Genomic DNA, 21,162 nt, shown 5'->3' with positions numbered 1-21,162 from the left:
GTGGTGGATAGGTCCCTGTCTAGCCTTGTTCAGGAGCATCCGCACCAGGTGTTGGAATAGGAATGGGGCTGAGTAGTTTTCTATTAACTTACACTGTAGGGTGTGATAGATCTATAGAAAAAAACAATCTGGTGTTGGCTAACATAGAATGCTTGGAGGTATTCTGGCTGCCTCTTCTTGCAGGGCCCACAGCTGGCAGCCTGGGCTACCCATTGTCTCCTCACAATTGCCTCGGAAGGGGCAGGCAAGAGCCCTGGGATGTGCAAAGCCCCACAACCAATTTCAGAAAATGGGGACAGGAAACCAGAATCTAGGACAGCAAGTGGGTTATACAACTTCCTGTCCCTTTGTGTCTCTTAGCCAGCTTTGGTTTAGTGTTGACAAACAGTTTTAGCATGGCCTTAGTACTCTTCTCCTTCCACACTTTCGCTCTCAAAGGTCCGCAAATGTTCTCATCAGCATTGGTATCACTCACTACAGGATTGTTTTGAAGCCTTAGAATTTTAAGCCAGTGATAGAATTGGAATAATCCTTAGAATATAGAATAGTTGATTTAGAAGGTACCTTCTTAGCACACAGAACTGCAGAACTAGAGGAGAATAGAACAGAGAATGTCAAAACTGGAAGTGCTCTTAGCATTAAAAAAAATGGCACCTCAGAAGATAGAAAGACCATAAAACAGAACATAGCACTTGAGTACTGAAAAGGGTCTCAGGTCATAGACTATAAAGAGACTGAAGAACATATAATATAGAATTTGAGTAATGGAAGACACTTTTTTTTTTTTGGTGAGGCAGTTGGAGTTAAGTAACTTGCCCAAAGTCACATGGCTAGTGAGTGTTATGTGCCTGAGGTGAAATTTGAACTTAGGTCCTCCTGACTCCAGGGCCTGTGCTCTATCCACTGTGCCACCTAGATTCCCCAGGACATTCTTTAAAATGTAGAATGTCAGAGTTGGAAGGAATTCACATGGAATAGATGAATCATGGAATCACAGGATTTAGATATGAAAGGGACCCTGGAGATCATTTAGGTCAAACTCCCTCATTTTGCAGAGGCTCAGAGAGGTAAAGTGACTTGCCCAATGTTGCACAGCAGACCTAGGACATTTAGTACTCCCTACTTCCTCATTTTGCCTCTTTGAACAGAGGACATAGACTATTAGAGCTACGAGGAAACTTACAACATAGACCTCAGAATGTTAGCATTTGAAAGGATTTCAGAGTTATTGGCCAACTCTCACTTCCTATTGTAGCCAGTTTTCCAGTGGAAATTGAGGACCAGATCACTCAGAGTCACACAGCAAACTGTGAAAGAGATGGGACTAGAGCTCAGATTTTTATCTTCCTGGTTCCTGTGTTCTCTTCCCTAAGCGCTCTGATTCCGTGATTAGGCTTAACATTGACCAGGCTTGTGAATGTGGCCTTTAGCTGGACAACAGAGCTTTGGATGCCGTGTGCACAGTGCCTGGTACATAATAGGTACTTAATTGATAAATTACTACATTTATTCAGCAAGGAGCAGGCCCTAAGAGTTGCTTCCTTTTTTCCCAACTTCAGTTTTGTCCAGGGCTAGGGGTTGGAGGAAATTCGTAGGGAGCTGATGCCTTTACCATTTCCATTACCTGGGAGTGTTCCCAGCCAGTCTCATGGTTCTGAAAATCATTTGCCAGGAATTCAGGGCCCCCAGACCATCTCTTAATGAGCGTGACAATGAGCAGTGACAGCTGAGGGGCTCTCCTTGATAGCCATAGAAAAACCTGCGAGGACATTGGAACAGATTTGACAACTTGTCTGGGAAACCATCTCACTCCCCTCTCCCCTTCCCCTCCTCTCTCTCTCTCTCTCTCTCTCTCTCTCTCTCTCTCTCTCTCTCTCTCTCTCTCTCTCTCTCTCTCTCTCTCTCTCTCTCTCTCTCTCTCTCTCTCTCTCTCTCTCCCCTTCTCCCTCTCTCCCCCCTTCCCCTCCCCACATTCCCTCCCTCCCATTCCCTCCCTGTTCCTTCTCCCTGCTGTTCTCTTTCACTGAGAGTTTCTCTTTGTCTCCCTCCCTCCCCCTGACACGCAGTGATCTCCCCAGACAGGCGTCAGGAGAGAAGCTGGTTTTTAAATTAACACATGGGCTCAGCTCTCTGATGGAATTGACTGTGCCAGCTAATGCGATCTGCACATCTCGCTACGGGCCTGTTGCTATTATTAGATATGACACGCATGGTGACTAAAATGCCGGTAAATTTTAGTCAGCAGCCTTCAAGCTGCTGATTGTGCCCATCAATTAAAATAATATTAATAATGATAGCTGACATTTATACAGTGCTTGCTGGCTTACAAAGGGCTTTGCATGCATTATTTCATTTGCTCTTGCAACAACTCTGTTAGGTGCACAGTGCAAGTATTATCTCCCTTTTACAAAGGAAGAAGCAAGCACAGATAAGACATCAGCTCTTAGCTTCAGAGCTTGAAAGGACCATAGAGACCATCTAATCCAATCTCCTCATTTTATAGAGGAGGAACTGAGGCCAGAGTTTCCTAAGGTCACATGATATGTAGCAGAGCTGGGATTTAAACCTGGTTAGGTGGTTTGGCCTTGGTCACAAAGCTAGCAAGTGGATGAACCTGGATTTCAACTCAGATTGATTCAAAATTCAGTGTTCTCTGCACTTCTCCCTCTGTCTCCTTCTCTGTCTCTCTTCCCCCTTCCTCCCTCTCTCTTTCCTTCCCCCCTTTCTCTTCTTTCTTTCTCTGCACCCCACACATAACAACTACATAACATAATTATTCCCATTAGCCCACAACTAAGATCATAAGGCTTTTACAGCTAGAAGGACAATCAGGAGCCTAGAAAGGGTTAATGACTTTCCCAAGGTTAATCAGCTAATTAGTGGCAAGGGAGAATCCAGGTTTCCATCTCCCAGTTAATTGATATTTCTGCTACACGATGCTTCTTTTGTAGTCAACCCTCTTTTTCCATCTTAAGGCAAACTCCTCCTTGTCTCTTTTTCTCTCTCCCTTTATCCAGAGTTCCTCCTTTGAGGCAATGACTGGGGCTCTAGACCTGGAGTCAGTAAGAGTGTGTGACCCCTGACGGATCACTTACTCCTGCATGCCTTAGTCTCAGCTGTAGAGTGGACATAGTGCTAGTACTTACCTCTCGAGGCGGTTGTGAGGATCAAATGAGATGGTATTTGTAAGACATTTAGCATAGTGCCCAGCACATAGTAGGTATTTAATAAATACTTGTCCTCTCCCTTATGCGTCATCACTGAATTACCCAGCTCATCCCTTTTGACCTTCCAGATACTAAAGGAGCTAGCATTCTCTGAGCCGGAGTCCTGGGGTGCCTTAGCAAGGCTTGGGAGTAGGGTTTCTCTGTTGTGGTCCCATTCATCAAGTTATCTTTGTCTCTACCTCAGCCCTCTCAGGCTCTCTTGGGTAGGATTAGGAACAGCTGGCTCCCTCCCAGCCAGAGGGGAAGGGTCTGGAGGTGTCCCAGAGGAGAAATAAATTATCTCGCTATGATTCACTAGAACTCTGAAGGATAAGCTTCCTTAGGCTCTGTCCCTTTGTAATGATTTAAACAGTGAGCTTAAATACACCGCAGTGCATACATTTGGGGGTGACTTGGGGTGAAAAGTGGTTATTTTCTGACTTTGAGTCCTGTCGAGGAAGCAAAGGGAAGCTTGGGACATTCTGCCATATCAGTGTGTTTATGGAGATTGTAGGGATGGGAAAGAAAGATGGTGGGACAGTTTGAATTAATGTAGGTACCAGGGTGAGAAGACTTTGTGGGAGGAAGGCCCGGTTCTTCCAAGGTCTTGTTGGCCCATGCCCAGTTACTCTTGCCTAGAAAGAGCAACCGAGTCAGGCAGGTGTGAGCATTTGAGCACTAACTGTCTTTTTGTTTCTTTTCCCTTACTCCCCAGGCTTTTTTGCATCGCATCCGACAGAATGTGGCCGATTCAGCAGACAAGTGCATTACTGAGGAGAATGTCAAGGTTTGTATGTCTGGGTCCTGGGCAGGAAGAATAGTGGGTGCTGAGACATGGGAGGGAGGCAGGAATACTTTTAGCCTGCTTCCTCGTGAGGGGTGGAGGTTGCAGTAGTGAGCCAGGGATGAACTGAGGGCCACTTCCCACCTGAAGGAGCTCTTCCACCTTATGCTTATGGACACCTGTGTCAGTCCATCAGCACCCACTTCATCAGCATCCTTCCTTCTTCCGTCTCCTCAGCAAGAACACCCACATTTACCTTTGTGGCTCTTATTGGTCTGGACTGAACCAGAGTATTTTCCCATCCATAGTGCCTCAAGTAAACAAACGAAGAACACACAGTTTGTAGTTGGAAAACCTGTTTTCAGATCCTGATTTTGCTGTTTTACCAGTTGGAGTGACATTGGGCCAGTAACTTCTGTCTGTGTCTTGGTTTCCTTGTTTGTAAAATGAGGTTAGCTTAGATCAGAGGTGTCAAACTATAATAGAACGGGGGGGGGGCTACTACCCTTGCAGGCTCATACTGGCTTAGAAAACCGCATGTTAACACGATGTATGTTGTCTTGTGTTTTTATTTATTTTGTTAAGTATCATCCACTTGCATTTTAATCTGGTTGGGCCACGGTTTTGTGGCCTCATGCAGCCCGAGGGTCATGTGGTTGACACTTCTGGCATAGATAATCACGGAGGTCCATCCAGTCTCCTTAGCTCGAAGTCTGTTACCCTATGAATGAAGTGCTAGTCATTACAGCCCAAGTCCCCCAAGGATCCCTTCTAAGATGCTGCCTCTTTTATGCCAGGATTCCTCCCTCCAGCTCCCAGACAAGCACAAAGCCCTGGAAGATGCAGCCTCTGCTGCCATCATCACTTCACGTGGGGTCAGGTTCTGTGTCTGTCTTATCTCTCTAACCTCCTTCTGAGTGTGTGCTTGCGTGCACATGAGTGAAGGGACAGATGAATATCCAGGCCTCAGCCAGTCCTCAGGGGCTTTGACCTGTGGAGTTTCTGGAAGGAATCAATAATCCTTCCATGTGGACAGAAGGCAGCTTGGATTTTGCCCCTGCCTCCTTGGGGAATGGAGTAGTAGCCAGCTTTGGGCTAGATGAGGGGAGCCAAAGGGTTTTTTTCCAGCTCCTGCCTGACCCCTGGCTTGCATTAATTCTGAGCTCTAACCTTGAGCTCCTTTCTCAGGTGATCTAGAGTGAATGATTCCAGTTCATTTAAATTTATCAGCATTTAAATAATTTTTTAAATTACAATTTTTTTGTTGCTTTCTATTGTTCTTATATCACCCATATGTCCAAATAAATGTCTCCTCCCGCCAGAGAGCCATCATTGTTACAATGAAAGATGGGAAGCAGTCCTGTGAAACTAGTTGTTAAATCTACCAACTCTTGACAGTATATGCCATGGTCCATATTTGTATTTCCCCACTTCTGACAAGAAGGCGGGGAGGTACATTTTCTTTCTTCTTTGAGACCTAAGCTTGGTTATTGTAGTTACACAGTATTGAGTTTCTTTCTTTTCTCCTCCCTCCTTTCTGTTTTCCCAGTGTTATAGGCATTTATATGTTGTTCTCTGGGTTCTGCTTACTTCATTTTTGCATCACTTCATGTAATTTTTTCTGTTAGTGAATGTTTATTAAATATCTCATGAGTACTGTACTGAGTGCTGGAGGAGATACAAAGTTTAGCTAGATTGAGTCTTTGCCTTCATGGAGCTCACAGTACAGTAGGAAACTATGACACATCTGCATATAAATAAAATACAGAACAACACAATATCAACTAAAATTCTTTCTTTTTTAACACTTTCAAGTTTATAAAGTTCTTTCTTTAAAAATCCTATTGTGAGATAGTACAAATGTTATTTTCATTTTCTGGATGAAGAAACTAAGGTCCATTAAAAAAATTATTTTCCCAGTTACATGTAAAGACTATTTTTAACATTCATTTTTTAAAATTCCAAGTTCTGAATTTGGGCACGGATTCATAAAGGTTAATGACAACTAGTAGATAGTAGGTCTTCAATATGGTATTTTCTACTATGTTACTGTGGCTCTCCACAAAGAGCTAGGTGAGATTTCAGGGGAGGAATGGTTATTGCCAATTTGGGGGCAGGAAAGCTTCAGGGAAGAAAGTAGCTCTTGAGTTAAAGTGCTATAAAAGCTGGCCTTGGGCCAGGTGGACATTCCAGGCCTAGGGAATAAAGTGAGCAAGGCTTGTAGATAGCAGTGTATAGGCAATGTGTGGGGATGGCAGGCATAGAGTTGAGAGGAGAGGGAGATGGATGTGACAGAGCTAGATTGTGTCAGTACATGGAAGTCCGGGCTAAGGAGTTCGAACTTTCTTTATAAAATAGTAAGAGACTTTAAGGGTTTTAAGTAGAGAGGACTGATGTGACCAGATCTATGGATAAGCAAAATTCATCTGGTATAAATGAAGGATAGTTTATTATGGGGTGAGAATGGAGGAAGGGAGAGATGGTTAGGAGGCTGTTGGAGGGAGGAGACTAGGAAGGTGGTAATGAAGGTCTGACCCAGGGTGGTGGCTGTGGGGATAGAGAGGAAGGGGGATGCAAGCCCATCCCCTCCTACCAGATACTCTCTCCTTCAGATTCAGCTATAATCTCCTGCGTGCTTGCTTCTCTTAGAATTTTCTTTCCTGGTTCTTTGTCTTCCTAGCCTTTTAATGTCTGTGTTACCAGGGGCTCTGTCCTTGGCCTTGTTTCTATTTCTTTTTCTCTCTTTCAGTGTTTCTGACTTTCTGTTTTTCTCTATCTCTGTTTTTTCTTTCTGCCTGTGTCTCTCTCTCCCTATCCCGCTTCTTCCCTTTCCTGGCCATCTCATTTTCCCCCCTTGCCTTCAATGACCACTTCAATGCAGGATTCCTAGATCTACAATTCTAGCCCCGGCCTCTCTTCTGAACTCCATTTAGATTGCCAAAGGAACAAATGAATGAACAAAAAAAGCATTTACTAAGATGCCGCCTCTGCTGCCATCATCACTTCACGTGGGGTCAGATTCTGTGTCTGGCTTCTTTCTCTAACCTCCTTCTGCGTGTGTGCTTGATCGCACATGAGTGAAGGGACAGATGAATATCCAGGCCTCAGTTGGTCCTCAGGGGCTTTGACCTGTGGAGTTTCTGGAAGGAATCAATAATCCCTCCATGTGGTTAGCATGTTAGCATGTTAACATGTTCAGCAAAAAGAGTCCCTGCCGCCAGGAAGCTTACATTCCAAAAGAGGGAGATCACATTAGGCCAAATGTTGGCCAGGGAGAGGTCATGAAACTCACTGGGTTGGTGAAAGGGTCCATTAGGGAAATGATTTGTGTACCCCTTTCAGGAATGATAGCAGGGCTGCTCTGATCAAGATTACAGAACTTGAAGGGGGAGGATAAGGGGGATAGTAAAGTTACCAAGAAGATGGCCAGAGAGTAGGGAGTAAACGGAAGCATGAAATGCTGGGTCAGGTAAGGCAGTTACTAATAAAGGAATTGGGAATCCAAGGGTAAGAAGTTCTGGAGATAGTAGCCTAAGCTCAGTGTGCTCCACACTAAGTTTATTACCATTCCCTCTAAACTCCCTCCTCTGAATTTCTGTCTTTGGCACCATTGTCCACTCTGTCTCCATGTTTGCATCCTTTGTGCCATCATTAACCCCTTCATCTTCCTCACCTCTCACATATTCAGTTAATTACAAAGTTCTGTAGTTTCCACCATCCAGCATCTCGAGTCTCTCATCTTGTCTCTGTTCCTACATTCAACACCCTAAAACAGACCCTTATTTTTTAAACTTTATTTTTAGTTTTCAGCGTTCACTTCCATAAGCTTTTAAGGTTTAAATTTTCTCCCCCTCCTTCCCCACCTCCCTCCCTAAGACGGCATGCAGTCTGATGTAGGTTCTATGTATACATTCCTATTAAACATAGTTTCATATTAGTCATGTTGTAAAGAAGAATTAGAACCAATAGGAGGAACATAAGAAAGAAGAAACAAAACAGAAGAAAAAAAAGAGCAAATGGTATGCTTTGATCTGCATTCAAACTCCATAGTTCTTTCTCTGAAAGTGGATAGCATTTTCCATCATGAGACTTTTGGAGATATCTTAGATCCTTGCATTGCTGAGAAGAGCTAAGTCTATCAAAGTTAGTCATAGCACAACATGGCTGTTACTGTGTACAGTGTTCTCTGGGTCTGCTCACTTCGCTCAGCATCAGCCCATACAACTCTTTCCAGATTTTTCTGAAGTCTGCTTGATCATCGTTTCTTATAGTACAATAGTATTCCATTACATTCATATACCACAACTTGTTCAGCCATTCCCCAGTTGATGGGCATCCTTTCAATTTCTAATTCTTGGCCACCACAAAAAGATCTGCTTATAAATATTTTTGTACATATGGGTCCTTTTCCCATTTGTATAATCTCTTTGGGATACAGACCTAGATGTAGTATTGCTGGGTCAAAGGGTATGCATGTTTTTATAGCCCTTTGGGCATAGTTCCAGATTGTTCTCCAGAATGGTTGGATCATTTCACAACTCCACCAACAATGCATCAGTGTTCCAATTTTCCCACATCTTCTCCAACATTTCTCATTTTCCTGTTTTGTCGTGTTGGCCAACCTGATAGCTGTGATGTGGTACCTCAGAGTTGTTTTGATTTGCATTTCTGTAATCAGTAGTGATTTAGAGCATTTTTTCATTATAGCTATAGATAGCTTTAATTTCTTCATCTGAAAACTTCCTGTTCATATCCTTTGACTATTTATCATTTGGAGAATGACTTGTGTCTTAGTTCTTAGTTCTCTATATATTTTAGAAATGAGCAGGCCCTCATTATTTTTTCCTGTCCTGTTGTAACAACTTTTTATAGGCCTCACTGTTAATTGTCTCTCTTCTAATTCATATTTTCTACTGCTGCTGGAATAATGTTTCTTATGCACTATCTGGTGATGTACTTTTTTGATAAAAACCAATTGCTCCTCATTGCTTACTGAGTAAAAACTCTTCCATCTAGAATTTAGACCTTCCCCTGTTTGACCACCATGGTGTCAAGTGAGACACCCTCTTACTTTTCCAGATTAATGTCATATTATTGCCCTGCATGAACTTTCACACTTTAGCCAAATTGTATCACTCTGCACCTCCCTACCTCCCCACCTCCCCACACATATTGTGCTCATACCCTTGTATACCTTTGCTCACATTGTTCCTTATGCTTCAGATAACCTTTCTTCCCCATCCCCTTTTTAATGTTGTCCCCCCCTGTCATTTAAAGTCCAACTCAGATGACTCTTTCCTTACCTTTCAAACCTTAGTGTCTTGTTTTGTGCTTTTCTCATTGTAATGTTGCATCTCTAGGTATCTAGTTTTACGCTTTTTTTCCTTACCCAGATAGTAAGGTCCATGAGGGCTAGAACCAAGACTTGTCTAAATTTTTTACTTAGTTCAACCTCCTTACTTTAAAAAAAAAAGGGGGAGGGGAACTAGTTCTCCAGAGATGTTATAGCTTGCTCAGATTCACACTGACTCCAGCTGTCTTGATTTACATTTGGAAGCATTTGGATTTGGGAGTCCAGGGTCTTGAACTAGAAATGTCTCTGTTGCTTGGTACCTGTATCTTGGGTGTGAGGCTCAGGAAATATTTGGGGATATATTTGGATTTGGATCTCTACTCTTTTCGACCCCAACTAATATGAACTTTCTGTTTCCCACAGATTCTCTTTTCTAACATTGAAGATATCCTGGAGGTTCATAAGGAATTCCTGAATGCCTTGGAATTTTGTTTACAACCTGAGCCTCAGTCTCAGCATGAACTTGGAAATGTATTCTTAAAATTTGTGAGTAAAGTTCAATGGCTGGGTGGCTTCCTTTCTGTGCCTCCCACCCTTCTCCAGCTCAGCTGCCCTTTTCTTCTGCTCCAAGGGCAGGCAGGGAAGTCTTATCTTTTCTTAGGGAATGGAAAGGTCTGGGGAAAAGGGGGGCAGAGTAGGAGATCCATTCCGAGGCCAGAGACTCTGAAACAATAGAGGGGGCCTCAAGTCCACCTCAGCAAGGACGTATTTTTAGAAAGTCTACCCTTTTCCCTTGTCTGCAGAGAACCTGCTCTCTTTCTGTAAAGGTGCTTTACTGAGTGCCAGCTTCCTGGGTTGACTCAGAAAAGACTGGGATGAGATTATTAAACAAAGTCTGGTAGTGCCCTGTCTCTTGGGAACGTGGCTATCTTTAGGCTCTAGGGAAATGTCCAGACATGGCCACTGCCCTCAGGGAGCAAGAGAAGTCAAATGGAACTCTTGCCCTGACTCCTTGCTACCTTAGTCATTTGCTGAGACTTGGCAATCCCATCTCTGCAAAAGCTCTTTCATTTTTTCTATTCACATAGTCACCACCCCAAGCTTTTGTCACCTCTTTCCTTAATTGTCTCCACTCAGCTGCCAGAGTGATATTCTTAAAGCATAGGTCTGACCATTCAGCCTTCTTATACATTAATTCCTCTACAATCTAGCTAAACTGATCTTCTGAATTTTCCTTACACATAACATCTGCATTCCATTCCACAGATTGCCCCTTGTACAAAAATATACTCCTACTTTATCTCCATTTCTTAGAATCCCTAATTTCATTGTATTTCAGGCACTATGCTGAGCCCTGTGTTTAAAGAACTCACGTTGTGATGGAAGACAGGACATATAAAGAAATAGGTATATAAGATTATACAGGATAGATGAAAAGCAGTCTGAGAGAGGAAGGCACCAGCAGATGAGAGGATTAAGAAAAACCTGCACAAAATAGGATTTGAACTGAGTCTGGAAAGAGGCTGAGAGGTGGAGTTGAAGAAGGAGGGCATTCCAGACACGGGAGATAGCCGAGTCTTAGAGATGAAGATGATGTTTAATGTTTGAGGAACAGCAAATAGGCCAGTGCTGTTAGGTATGGGGCCTCAGGTTATGAAAAGCTTTAAATGCCCAACAGAGGATTCTGTAGTTGATTCTGGAGGTCACAGGGGGCCATTGAGTGTTTGGAAGTGTGACCTGGTCAGACCTACACTTTAGAAAAATCACTTTGGCAGCCAAGTGCAGGATGGATTGGAGTGGGGTGAAGCTTGAGGCAGGTAGACAGGTTGTGTGAATCCCAGCTGATGAAGGACTCTAATCAGGGTGGTAGGTGTTCCAGTTGAGAAGGGAGGGGAGGGGAGGGGAGAGTTGTATGAGAAATGTGAAGGTAGAAACAAGGCTTGGCAACAGCTTCTGTATTTGAGGTGATACCAGGATTAGAAGCCTGGATGCAATTGGGAAGGTGATAGTGCCCTTAATATTAATAAGTTAGTTTGCAAGGGGGAAATGTTTTTGGGAAAAGATGATGTTTTCCTTTCTGGATATGGAAGAGGTTTGTCCTATAGGAGATACTTACAGGAGTGTTTTGTTTGAGATTGCCAAAGGCAGTTGGTGATGTGTGACTGCGGCTCAGGAGAGTGATTGGGATTGGATATATTATATTTATTTCACACATCTTTCTGTGTGTACAATTCTGCTCTTACAGAATGTAAGCTGTTAGAGGGCAGGGACAATTTCATTTTTGTCTCTGTATCCTCAGTGTCTGGTACGTAGTAGGCACTTTAAATATGTTAGTTAATTGATATGAGCTGAGTTAGGATCATGGATTTAGAATTGTAAGGGACCTTAGAGGTCATCTAGCCCAGTGGTGTCAAACTCAAATATAAATGGATCCCTGCTGGCCACATTGATTCAGAAAACGACAAATTAACATTATCTATATTGTGTTATTTTCTTTTGGGGTGCTCTTGGGGAGTTTTTCTGGTGAGTATAACACTTCTGATCTAGTCCAACAACCTCTCCCCCAATTTTATAGATAATGAAATTGAGGCTCAGAGAAGTTATTTTACTTGCCCAAGGCTAGGTAGAGCAGGCAGAGCTGCAATTTAAAAGCTCTTCCAAATCCACTGCTCTGTCTGTGGAATCCTCCTGGTCCCTCCTGGCTTTGACATCCTATGTCCTTCCAGTTTTGACATTCCTTATTTGAAGGTCCTTTCCAGTTTTGAAAATTCTATGTTCAAAAGTCCCTTCCAGTTTGATCCTTTCAGCTCTGATGATCCCTGTTAGCTTGCTGAATTACCTTTTGCTGGAGCCTGGAAACATTAGGCATGATAATGGCCCTTGGGCCTTTTCTTACTGCCCTGAATCCTTTCCTGAATCCCTTCACAGGCAACTTGTCAGGTCAGATCAGTGCATTAGCTAGAGAAAAGGCATTTGCTTCAGTCAGCTCTTTGATGCCTTGACTACACAGTCAAGTGGTCTTCCTAAGACCTCATTTGCCCATCAGACTTCTCCGTTCTGCTCCTTGTGTCTCTTGATGCATCACTTAATCTTACCCCACCCTGGCAGGAACATCATTGTGGGGCTTCCACAGGGAGAAAGGAGAGTAGAGTCAAAGTGTCAAGGTTTATTCTTAGGTTTCTCCACCTCTTCCTTCTTAGAGAAAAAATTCTAGGGCTGAAGAGCACCTTAGATACCAGCTGATTCCAACTGTCTCGTTTTATTGATGTTGAAGCAGGTCCAGAGAGGAGGACTAATTTGCCCAAAGCCACAAGGCGCCATTATTTTCCCTGCTTTGAATACCATTTTGCTGGGTTAGCTTGGGCAAAGTCATAGAGATGGGGATGCATTGATGGAAGATGTTGAGAGGGGTGGAGGGCAGGAGAGGCATTGAGATGGGTTTGGTGCAAAGGCCCAGAGGTAGGAGAGACAAAATACATCCACATGGACCCTCCAAGGAAGGAGCCCATGGCTGTTTAGTTATGCCTGCAGGAATAACATCCAGAGACTGGCCCATATTCTGTGAGGGTGGTCTTGTGGGTAGAGAAAGAGGAGGGAGTGGATAAAAGGGGGACTCTATTCCTCTAGATTCTGTGCGTCCTGTGCTATGGCAGCTGCTTCTGAATATGTCTGTACCAGGCCCTTCATGTCCTGAGCAAGACCAGGCCTCACTCTTCCCCACAGCTGTCCCTCATCAGCAGCTGCAGCCTCTTCTGCTCATCTCCCTTATTTTTAATTTTAACTTTTTTTAGGCCCAGCCTCCTTTCCCAACCCCCGTGACCAACATCTGTCATTATGTAACTGCTAGTTTCCTCATGAGGGGAAAAAAAGAGAAAACAACAAAGACCCATGCAGGGCTCCAGGGAGGAAATTAAACACTTGAGACACTCAGCCGTCAAGAGCATAGTTTTCATATTTGTGGGGGTCTCGTGCATGAAAAACAGTTGGAGAACACTCAGTAAAAGAGCAGTGGAATGTGCATAATTATTGTGTTGGGTTGGGTTTAGCAGAGGGCGTGTTGTCAGGTGATAAATATAACTTTCTTGAGCCTCAGAAACATTGGTTCCTAGTATCCCGGGTCCTAAAATGGGGGAATACTATTTCATAGGATGTCAGAGGTGGAAGGAGCATTGGAACTTGTAATATTAGAGCTGAAAGAGGCCTTAAAACTTGGAAGAGACCTTAAAACCTGGATTATCAGGTTTTCAGAGCTGGTTCTAGTGCTTTTGAACCAGTAGGAATGTTAGAAATGAAAGGAACCTTAGAACAAATTTTAGAGGTTCTTTATTAGCATTGTCATGATAGAATGTGAGAACTGGAAGGTGACCATTCGAGAGACACCCCTCATTTTATAGATAAGAGAACTAGAGAGGGGAAAGGACTTGGCTAGGGTCTCATATTTAGATAGGAGAGCGTTTCACTGGGTTATTTTCTTTTTTTCTTTGGTGAGGCAATTGGGGTTAAATGACTTGCCCAGGGCCACACAGCTAGCAAACGTCTGAGGCTAGATTTGAACTCAGGTCTTCTTGACTTGCAGGTCTTATACCACCTGTCTGCCCTATTTATGAAATGCTCTATCCACTGTGTTACCTAGCTGCCCATAGCTGGCATATAGTAAGCATTTAATAAATGTTTGTTGCTAGTTTGTCCATTCTCTGCCTCCATCAAGCCTTGCAACCTTCAGGTACAGGAAATCCTTTGTATTACTCTAGTCTGTCTACTGTTAACTTAATGCTTTTTCCTTCTAGACTCAATAACTACAACAGCAACAACAAAAATGAGAATTTAGGTATATGCCAAGCACTGTGCTAAGCTCCTTACAACTTATTCTCTCATGGCAACCCTGGGGAGTAGGTGCTGTTATCCTCATTTTACAGATGAACAAGCTGAGGCAGAAAGATTGAGTGACTTGCCTGCAATCACACAGATAGTGTCAGAGGCCAGATTTGGACTGGTCGTCTTGACTTTAGGCCCTAAGCTTTGTCTGCTGCACCAGCTAGCTGGCGATGCTAAGCCTCCTGCACCCCTGTCCCTTGAGGTGTATAGGACTGTATTGTAGTGGAAAGAGACCTGGATTACAAGTATGAAGAGCTGGATTCAAGTCCTGACTGCTACTTACTACTCTTTCACCTTCAGCATATCATTTCCCTTTCCCTGGTCCTCAGTTTCCTTTTTCATAAAATTAGAATAGTGATAACTTCACCAGAGTCTTTGTGCTGAGTAAATGGATGTAAAGTACCCAAGAATGGAGTAGAAATGTAACCTTTCATTAGTATTCCCTTTTATATCCCACTGGGCCCTGGGCTCCAGCCCCTTAGGGTCAAGCAAGCTAATCCTATATCATTGATAATAGGATTTAGAGCTGGTAGGCTCTTTAGAGCTCATGTAGGCCAGTCCCTTTATTTTCTAGCTGAGGAAACTGGCCCAGAGAGGTTAAGTGATTTTGTCAAGATCACTTAGATGGTGATACTCTCCTGTAAAGAGAACCTGGATCCTCTGACTTGAAATGCAGTGTTTTGTTCTCCTGCCTCTTAGAATCATAGGATTTTATAGACAGAAGACCCTTTCACATCATTCAGTCCAATCACCCCATTCTACAGATGGGTTAAGAGACTCGTGTAAAGTGAGTGGCAGAGCCAGGATGTGAACCCAGATCTTGTTTACACAACTGTACTATGTTATTCCTTTGATAACCAATTCAGTATTAAGTTGTTAATGGCTGATAAAGCTGTGTGTAACTGAATTTTTTCACAGCTGTTTTCAGGACTGACCAATGGTGGGGATTTAAGACATTCAGGCAGGTGGTGGTGGTGGTGGTGATGGGGGGGGGGTTGAGGCAATTGGAGCCATCACATGTATTCTGTGATAGGTGTCTGTTTATAGATCTAACTTGGTGAGATTTTTAGGAGCTGAAAATCCCCTTACTGTAATGTTTGGGTTCTCTGTTTACAGCATCCAGACCCAAGGTCAGTCTCTCATGCGGTTTTCCCTTTCTGTTCTCTTGTCACACGTATCTCTCCCAAATTATCAGCCATCATCCTGACCTTTTTTCAGCCTCTCGGTTCTTTTCTACAATGCACTGATCATTAGGGGAAGCCTTGCTGCTGCAGATCCAGATGTGGTGGAAGACATGCATAACCTCCGACATCTGGTGGCTGATTTCTCTCCTTACACCTTGGCTAGCCTTGTCATAGTTACCCAGGTCCACCTCCAGGTCCTTCCTTTCTTCCTGCTTCCTCCCTATGGTCCGTGTTCATGTTAGGGGACATCAGATTGATTGACAACTTGGTCTTGGCTCTGGTCAAAATATGTTGGCAAAAGGAGATTAGATTTGTAGTCAGATTTAGGTTAAAGAAGGGTGATTGACCTAGAGGTTAGTTGATGAGTGGACAGGGTCCCAAAGATGGATGATATGGAGAAATGCTGGTTAATGGCAGCAGAGGGTCTTGAGATATTCCATAGTGGATCAGATCAGGCTGACACCATAGTGGAATCAGTCTCTTCTTTCGCCATACATTAAAAAAGGAATTGATGTCTATGTATGTATGTATGTATGTAAGTATATATGTATATGTGTATGTATATGCATGTGTATACATTTATATTTGTCTATATCTCTCTCTCTATAAATATGTCCAAGCTTAATTGTAGCCTTCTGAGGGAGGAGGGGGGAGGAAGTGGGGGAAAAAAAGGAACAAAGTAAAAACTGCACAGCAGAGAACAAAAGAAAACTTACAAGGAAGCAAAGAAAAGATGGACGGCTCTCAACACAATGTGTAGTATTTATTACATAGGCTTTTTTGAAATGGAAATTTACTGCTGTATATTTTAAATCCTCTCTCATGTTCTGTTGTACACATGGCAGTGTTTTTTTTTTCTTTGCCTATTTCACATTATTTTAGTTTTAGTATTTACGTTTGTTTCTTTTTTCTTTTCTTATTTTGTATTTAAGTTTAAAATAAAAACAAAGAGTTGAACAAGCAAAGATTGGGTGGGATATCTGGGTCAATAATATACCCGATGATTAGGGACTGAACAGGTCTCAAACACTTAAGCTTGCGTGATCATGCCTACCAGCCATAGAATGTGGGGGATAACAAGCATCCAGGATCTTGTGCTTTACTCCAGATTTAGTCTGGTCTAGTCTCAGGCTCTGAGGGTCCTAGGTGAGGTGGACTTGGTTTCTGAGGCACTGGTCCTATACAGGACCATGGTTGGGGGGGGGGTCTGATGTCTGACTTATGGAAGGCTGAATTGGTGGTACTTTACATACTTGTTTATTATAACAGGATGTAAGTAATATCTTGACATGTGATGGCTAGGTTTAGGGGGAAGGAGGACTACAAATCTAGTTGTTGCTGGGTTTGGAGGAGCTGGGATGCAGGTCCCAGTCTAGTAATGGTGCTGGGGCGGCCTCCACCTACTTGGATACTTGGTGATTATTGAGAGTTGAGGCATTATTTTCTGAGACTAATGGCAGATACAAGGTAGAGTAGATTCTGCCTTTGTATGTGGCTGCCCACTGCTATCTCTCTGGTCCCGTCTACACCAGGCAAGTTGATGGGAAGAGAAGGCTTGAGGCTTGATCATTTTCTCAGGTTTTGTGACGTGGGACAGAATAAGAACCATCTTTACACGTAGCAGCGGATTCAGGGCACAAGAGAACTCCTCATCCAGTCTCTGAGGATGATAGAAGCTAGTTCCCTATTTTCTGGGAGCAGAAATAGCATAGAGAGGACGAAGCACTAGGGCAGAGCCTGGTATCAGAGGCAGCCCTGTTGGACCCAGCACTTGATTATCTTTCCACCTCTGGTTGTTGCTACCACCTCTTGGTACCTAATTCAAACATCTGTAAATGTTAACAGCTTTCATATGTCACTTCTTGTTTCTGAATAAACCAAAAAAAGTCTAAATTTTACAAGCAGTTCATAACAGTTCTATGAGACACAATGTGCCATCTTTATCTGTTGGTGTGTTTATTTTACTTTTTAAAAATAAATTTTGTTGCTGCCTTTTGTTTTTATACCATAGTCATTTCCAGATTGCCTCCCCTGTCCCAATCTGCTTACTTTTTCCCTCAATAACCCAATTTTCTTTTATTTTCAGTTCTGAATTCTCTTCCTCCCCAACACCCTCCCAGCCCTTGGGAAGGCAAGAAAAAAAAACCCATTACAAATATGTATAGTCATGCAAAATAAATCCCCACATTAGCTGTGTCCAAAAAAAGAAAGAAAGAGAAGAAAATATGCTTCAGTCTGCATTTTTGAATCCATTACTTCTCTATCTGAAGATAGGGTAGCATGTTCTAGTGTGAGTCCTTTGGAATCGTGGTTTAGTGATTGTGTTGATCAGAGTTCCTAAGTCTTTTAAAGTTGATTATCTGTACAGCATTATTGATGCATGTAAATTGTTCTTGTCATTTTCCTCACTTTGCATCAGTTCATAGAAGTCTTTTCAGGTTTTTCTGAAACCACCCTCTCCATCATTTCTTACAGCATTATAGTATTCTGTCATATTCATATACCCTAACTTGTTTAGCCATTTCCCAATTAACAGCATTGTGCCATTTTAGAAAGCTGGGAGAGGTTAAATGATTTGTCTGGGGTCACACAGCTGGTAAATGTCAATTGGAATTTGAATCCAGTTCTTTCCATGCTGTTTGTTCATAAGAGATAATGAATATTCAACAAGGAAAAATCCTTGGAAACATGGAAAAAAGAAAACTGCCTTGTCTCAGAATTTTAAGCTGTTTTGTATGGCTACTGTGTTTTAGACCTAGTTTGGCCAATCCTTATTTAAGCCTTTATCTAGGCCCGAAGTCTTTGGGTTCCTTAAGGCCTCCAGAAAGATTAGAAAACTTGGCTTCACATGTTGCCTTTCGTGCTATTTGTGAAAGGCTCTTCCTCCCTCTGGATAGTCTTTCTGATCTATGAAATGAGGAGGTTAGAATAGGTGATTTCTAATTTCTCTTTCCAGCTCTGGATTCTATATCTTTTCTTCTTACCAGATGATTTTTGAATTTGCCCTCTAGCATACTCATAGGTCAGTTTTACAATACCAGTCTCATTATCAGCTAATTGTTAAGCTCTTATGACTGCATGATGGGGATTTGATGTTCTTCCCTTCAAATGGGGGGACAAAAAAGAAGAAAAATGAATAGGTGCATATCATCTCTGTTCAGCTACTGTCTGGACCTCAGTTTCCCCTCTGTAAAATGAAGAGTTTGAACTAGATGATCTTTAAAGTCTTTTCTGTGTCTGTATCCCATTAACCTTTTATCTTCCCAAATCAAAGTAATCCATTCTAACTCAGAGGCCATCCCCAAAGGTTACCCTCCCCATTTCTTACAGAAGTGTACTGTTTTCTTACAGAAGGACAAATTCTGTGTGTATGAGGAATATTGCAGCAATCATGAGAAGGCTTTGAGACTCCTGATGGAACTGAACAAGATACCTGCCATCCGAGCCTTTCTCTTGGTATGTAAACTTGTGCTTTGCTCCGTCACACTAATGGGGACCCCTTGACCCTGGGTGGGATGGGGCTTGTCTTGTTCTTGTATCTTGCCTTGTATCCTACAGCTAATATGGAATTGGATAGACTCCATATGGTAGAGTGGGCAGGTCTCCAAGGTACCAGGCCATAGAAGGGCAAGTTGAAGGGGTGTATAAATCTCTAGAATATAAGCTCTCAGAGAGCAAGTACTTTCATTTTTGTCTTTATATCCCTAGTTCCTAATACAGTACCTGGCACCTAGGAAGTTCTGCATAAATGCTTTTGATTAATCAAGTGATTGATTGCACTGGTGATAGCTCCCTTCAGATATTTGGAGGGCTTTCACATGAAAGAATAATTAAATGTGTTCTGCTTGGCCCCAGAAGGCAGAACTCAGACTATTTTGTGGAAGATTTCATTTAATATTACAGAGATTGTCTGAATAAATAGAGCTGTTTAACAGTGGAATGGCCAACCTTGAGAGCTTCCTATTACTGGAAGCATTACAATAGAAATTGTTTGATCACATAAGGATATTGTAGACAGGTTTCTTGCTCGTATAGGGCTCGGGCATCTGAGGTTCTTTCAAATTCTGAAATTTGTTGTTTTTTTCTCTGAATGTCTTCCTTTTTTTCTCCTTCCATCCCCTATCTTTGTAGAGAAGTCCCCCCTAAGGAGAGTGAGGCCTAAAAAAGTAATCTAGATTTTTGGGTCCTTTTCAAGAGTGGAGTTGGGAGGGGCAATAGTGTCTTACTCTCTCCCTTCTTTTATACATTCTTCCTCATGACCTGTCATTCCTGAGCATTGACTTGGCTGATTTTGGGGACATTACTTACTCCTTCAGGCCAAGCACTCTAGAGTAGTCCAAGAGTTGGACACCTAGCCCATTTTAGACAAGAATAGAGTGAGGTCCGCATGACTCAGGATTTAAGGAGCATTTATTGTAGAGCTTGGTTTGACTTCAGCCTGAAAGAGCTCCTTTAGTGAAGTAGCCCTTTGAAATAGGGGCCCCGTGGGACAGCGTGGAATCTGTTTTTCTTGTGTCCTCCTGCCAAGGGTCATGATTCTGTGAGGCACTATTGGCCCCCTTTTTCTTTCCCTTGGGAATCCGGATGTTGATTGGGATCATGTCCATGTGGGAGGGGAACAGTGCTAGCTTCACAGCTCTCTTTACTTTGCCTCTCCCCTTGAGGTTCCCATGCCAGCCCTCACTGCCGTTTGCCAAGTGGCAGCTTGGGGCAGATGACTGAAGGGGGCAAAGGGGGGAGCTGGGGGAGATTGTGCATCGTCAAGAGGGAACTGAAGCCCAAGCCATCTGTTGATGGCTTCCCTTCACAGGCCTCCTGGCTTCCCTGCTACCTCTGCCCGTAACTTGATGTGCTGAAAGAACCGTGGATTTGAAGTCAGAAGATCTGGATTAGAATCCTGGCTTTGCTACTTACTATTTGAGTGATCACATCTGAGCCTCAAGTTTTTTCACCTGAAAAATAAGGCGGATGGACTATATGATGTTTATAGTTCCTTCTGATTCTCAATCTTAGAGAGTTATTATAGCTTTAATGGCATAAAATGGAATTACAACTCAAAAGGCAGGGTGATCCTATTTGGCTTTTGGGGCAAGATTCCCTGAATTTTTTTTTAAGCTAGGAAGGTCTCCTCTATGCCTAGCTCCTCTGTGGCTGCTACAACATCCTCCCTGATTTTCCTTCCCCCTCCCTACCCTGCTTTGAGCTGGCATCATAGGAACCATTTGGAACAAGTGTTATCCCATGAGCACAAAGCACTTGCTGTCCAGCCAGGGTCTGCCCCAGCATTCTACAGCTGCTTAACCTCAAGGGCAGGGTGCCCTGGATCTGAGGGGACCAGAGGGTCCTTATTGGGTGACGTAATTTGGAATGTTGGCTACAAATTGGTTCAAGTTCAAGTTCAAGGCCAAGGCCAGTAGAATGGCTGGTGAGACCCAGAACGTAATACAATAGACTTAGGTTATCAGATCTGGTAGAGACCTAATAGCAGAATATAAAATATCAGTGCTGGATGGGTTCTTAGAAAATAGAATGTCAGAATTGGAAGAGACTGTAGAACACACAGTAGTTGAGCTGGAAGGGACCTTAGAATATGCAGTGTTAGAGCTGTGTCCTGGTTGCTATAGAAAGAGTGTCGTCTCCGGAGTAGATGAAGTCCCAGTTTTGATGCTTGCTACACTTAACCTTCTTGGGTCTCGATTTCCTAGTACTATAAAAATGAGGGGGTTGGTATTTTGGGAAGCAATTTGGAACTGTACCCAAAAGGCTATAAAATTGTGCCTACCCTTTGACCCAGCAATACCACTACTAGGTCTGGATCCC

General features: G+C 43.0%; 1 protein-coding gene across 1 annotated transcript in view; it reads left to right on the top strand.

The window, feature by feature from the left end:
- Nucleotides 1–21,162, top strand: part of PREX1 (phosphatidylinositol-3,4,5-trisphosphate dependent Rac exchange factor 1) — a 236,144-nt gene that overhangs the window by 86,842 nt on the left and 128,140 nt on the right. Inside the window, 3 exon segments of the mRNA XM_020984168.2 lie at nucleotides 3,922–3,993; nucleotides 9,707–9,829; nucleotides 18,694–18,798. Coding sequence (XP_020839827.1) covers nucleotides 3,922–3,993; nucleotides 9,707–9,829; nucleotides 18,694–18,798 — 300 coding nt within the window.

This window comes from Phascolarctos cinereus, unplaced genomic scaffold (assembly GCF_003287225.1).
Source record: "Phascolarctos cinereus isolate Bilbo 61053 unplaced genomic scaffold, phaCin_HiC Scaffold_2;HRSCAF=192, whole genome shotgun sequence".
Classification (NCBI taxonomy): Eukaryota; Metazoa; Chordata; class Mammalia; order Diprotodontia; family Phascolarctidae; genus Phascolarctos; species Phascolarctos cinereus.
Note: the sequence above shows the minus strand (reverse complement) of the source record. Positions and strands in the feature narration are given on the sequence as shown.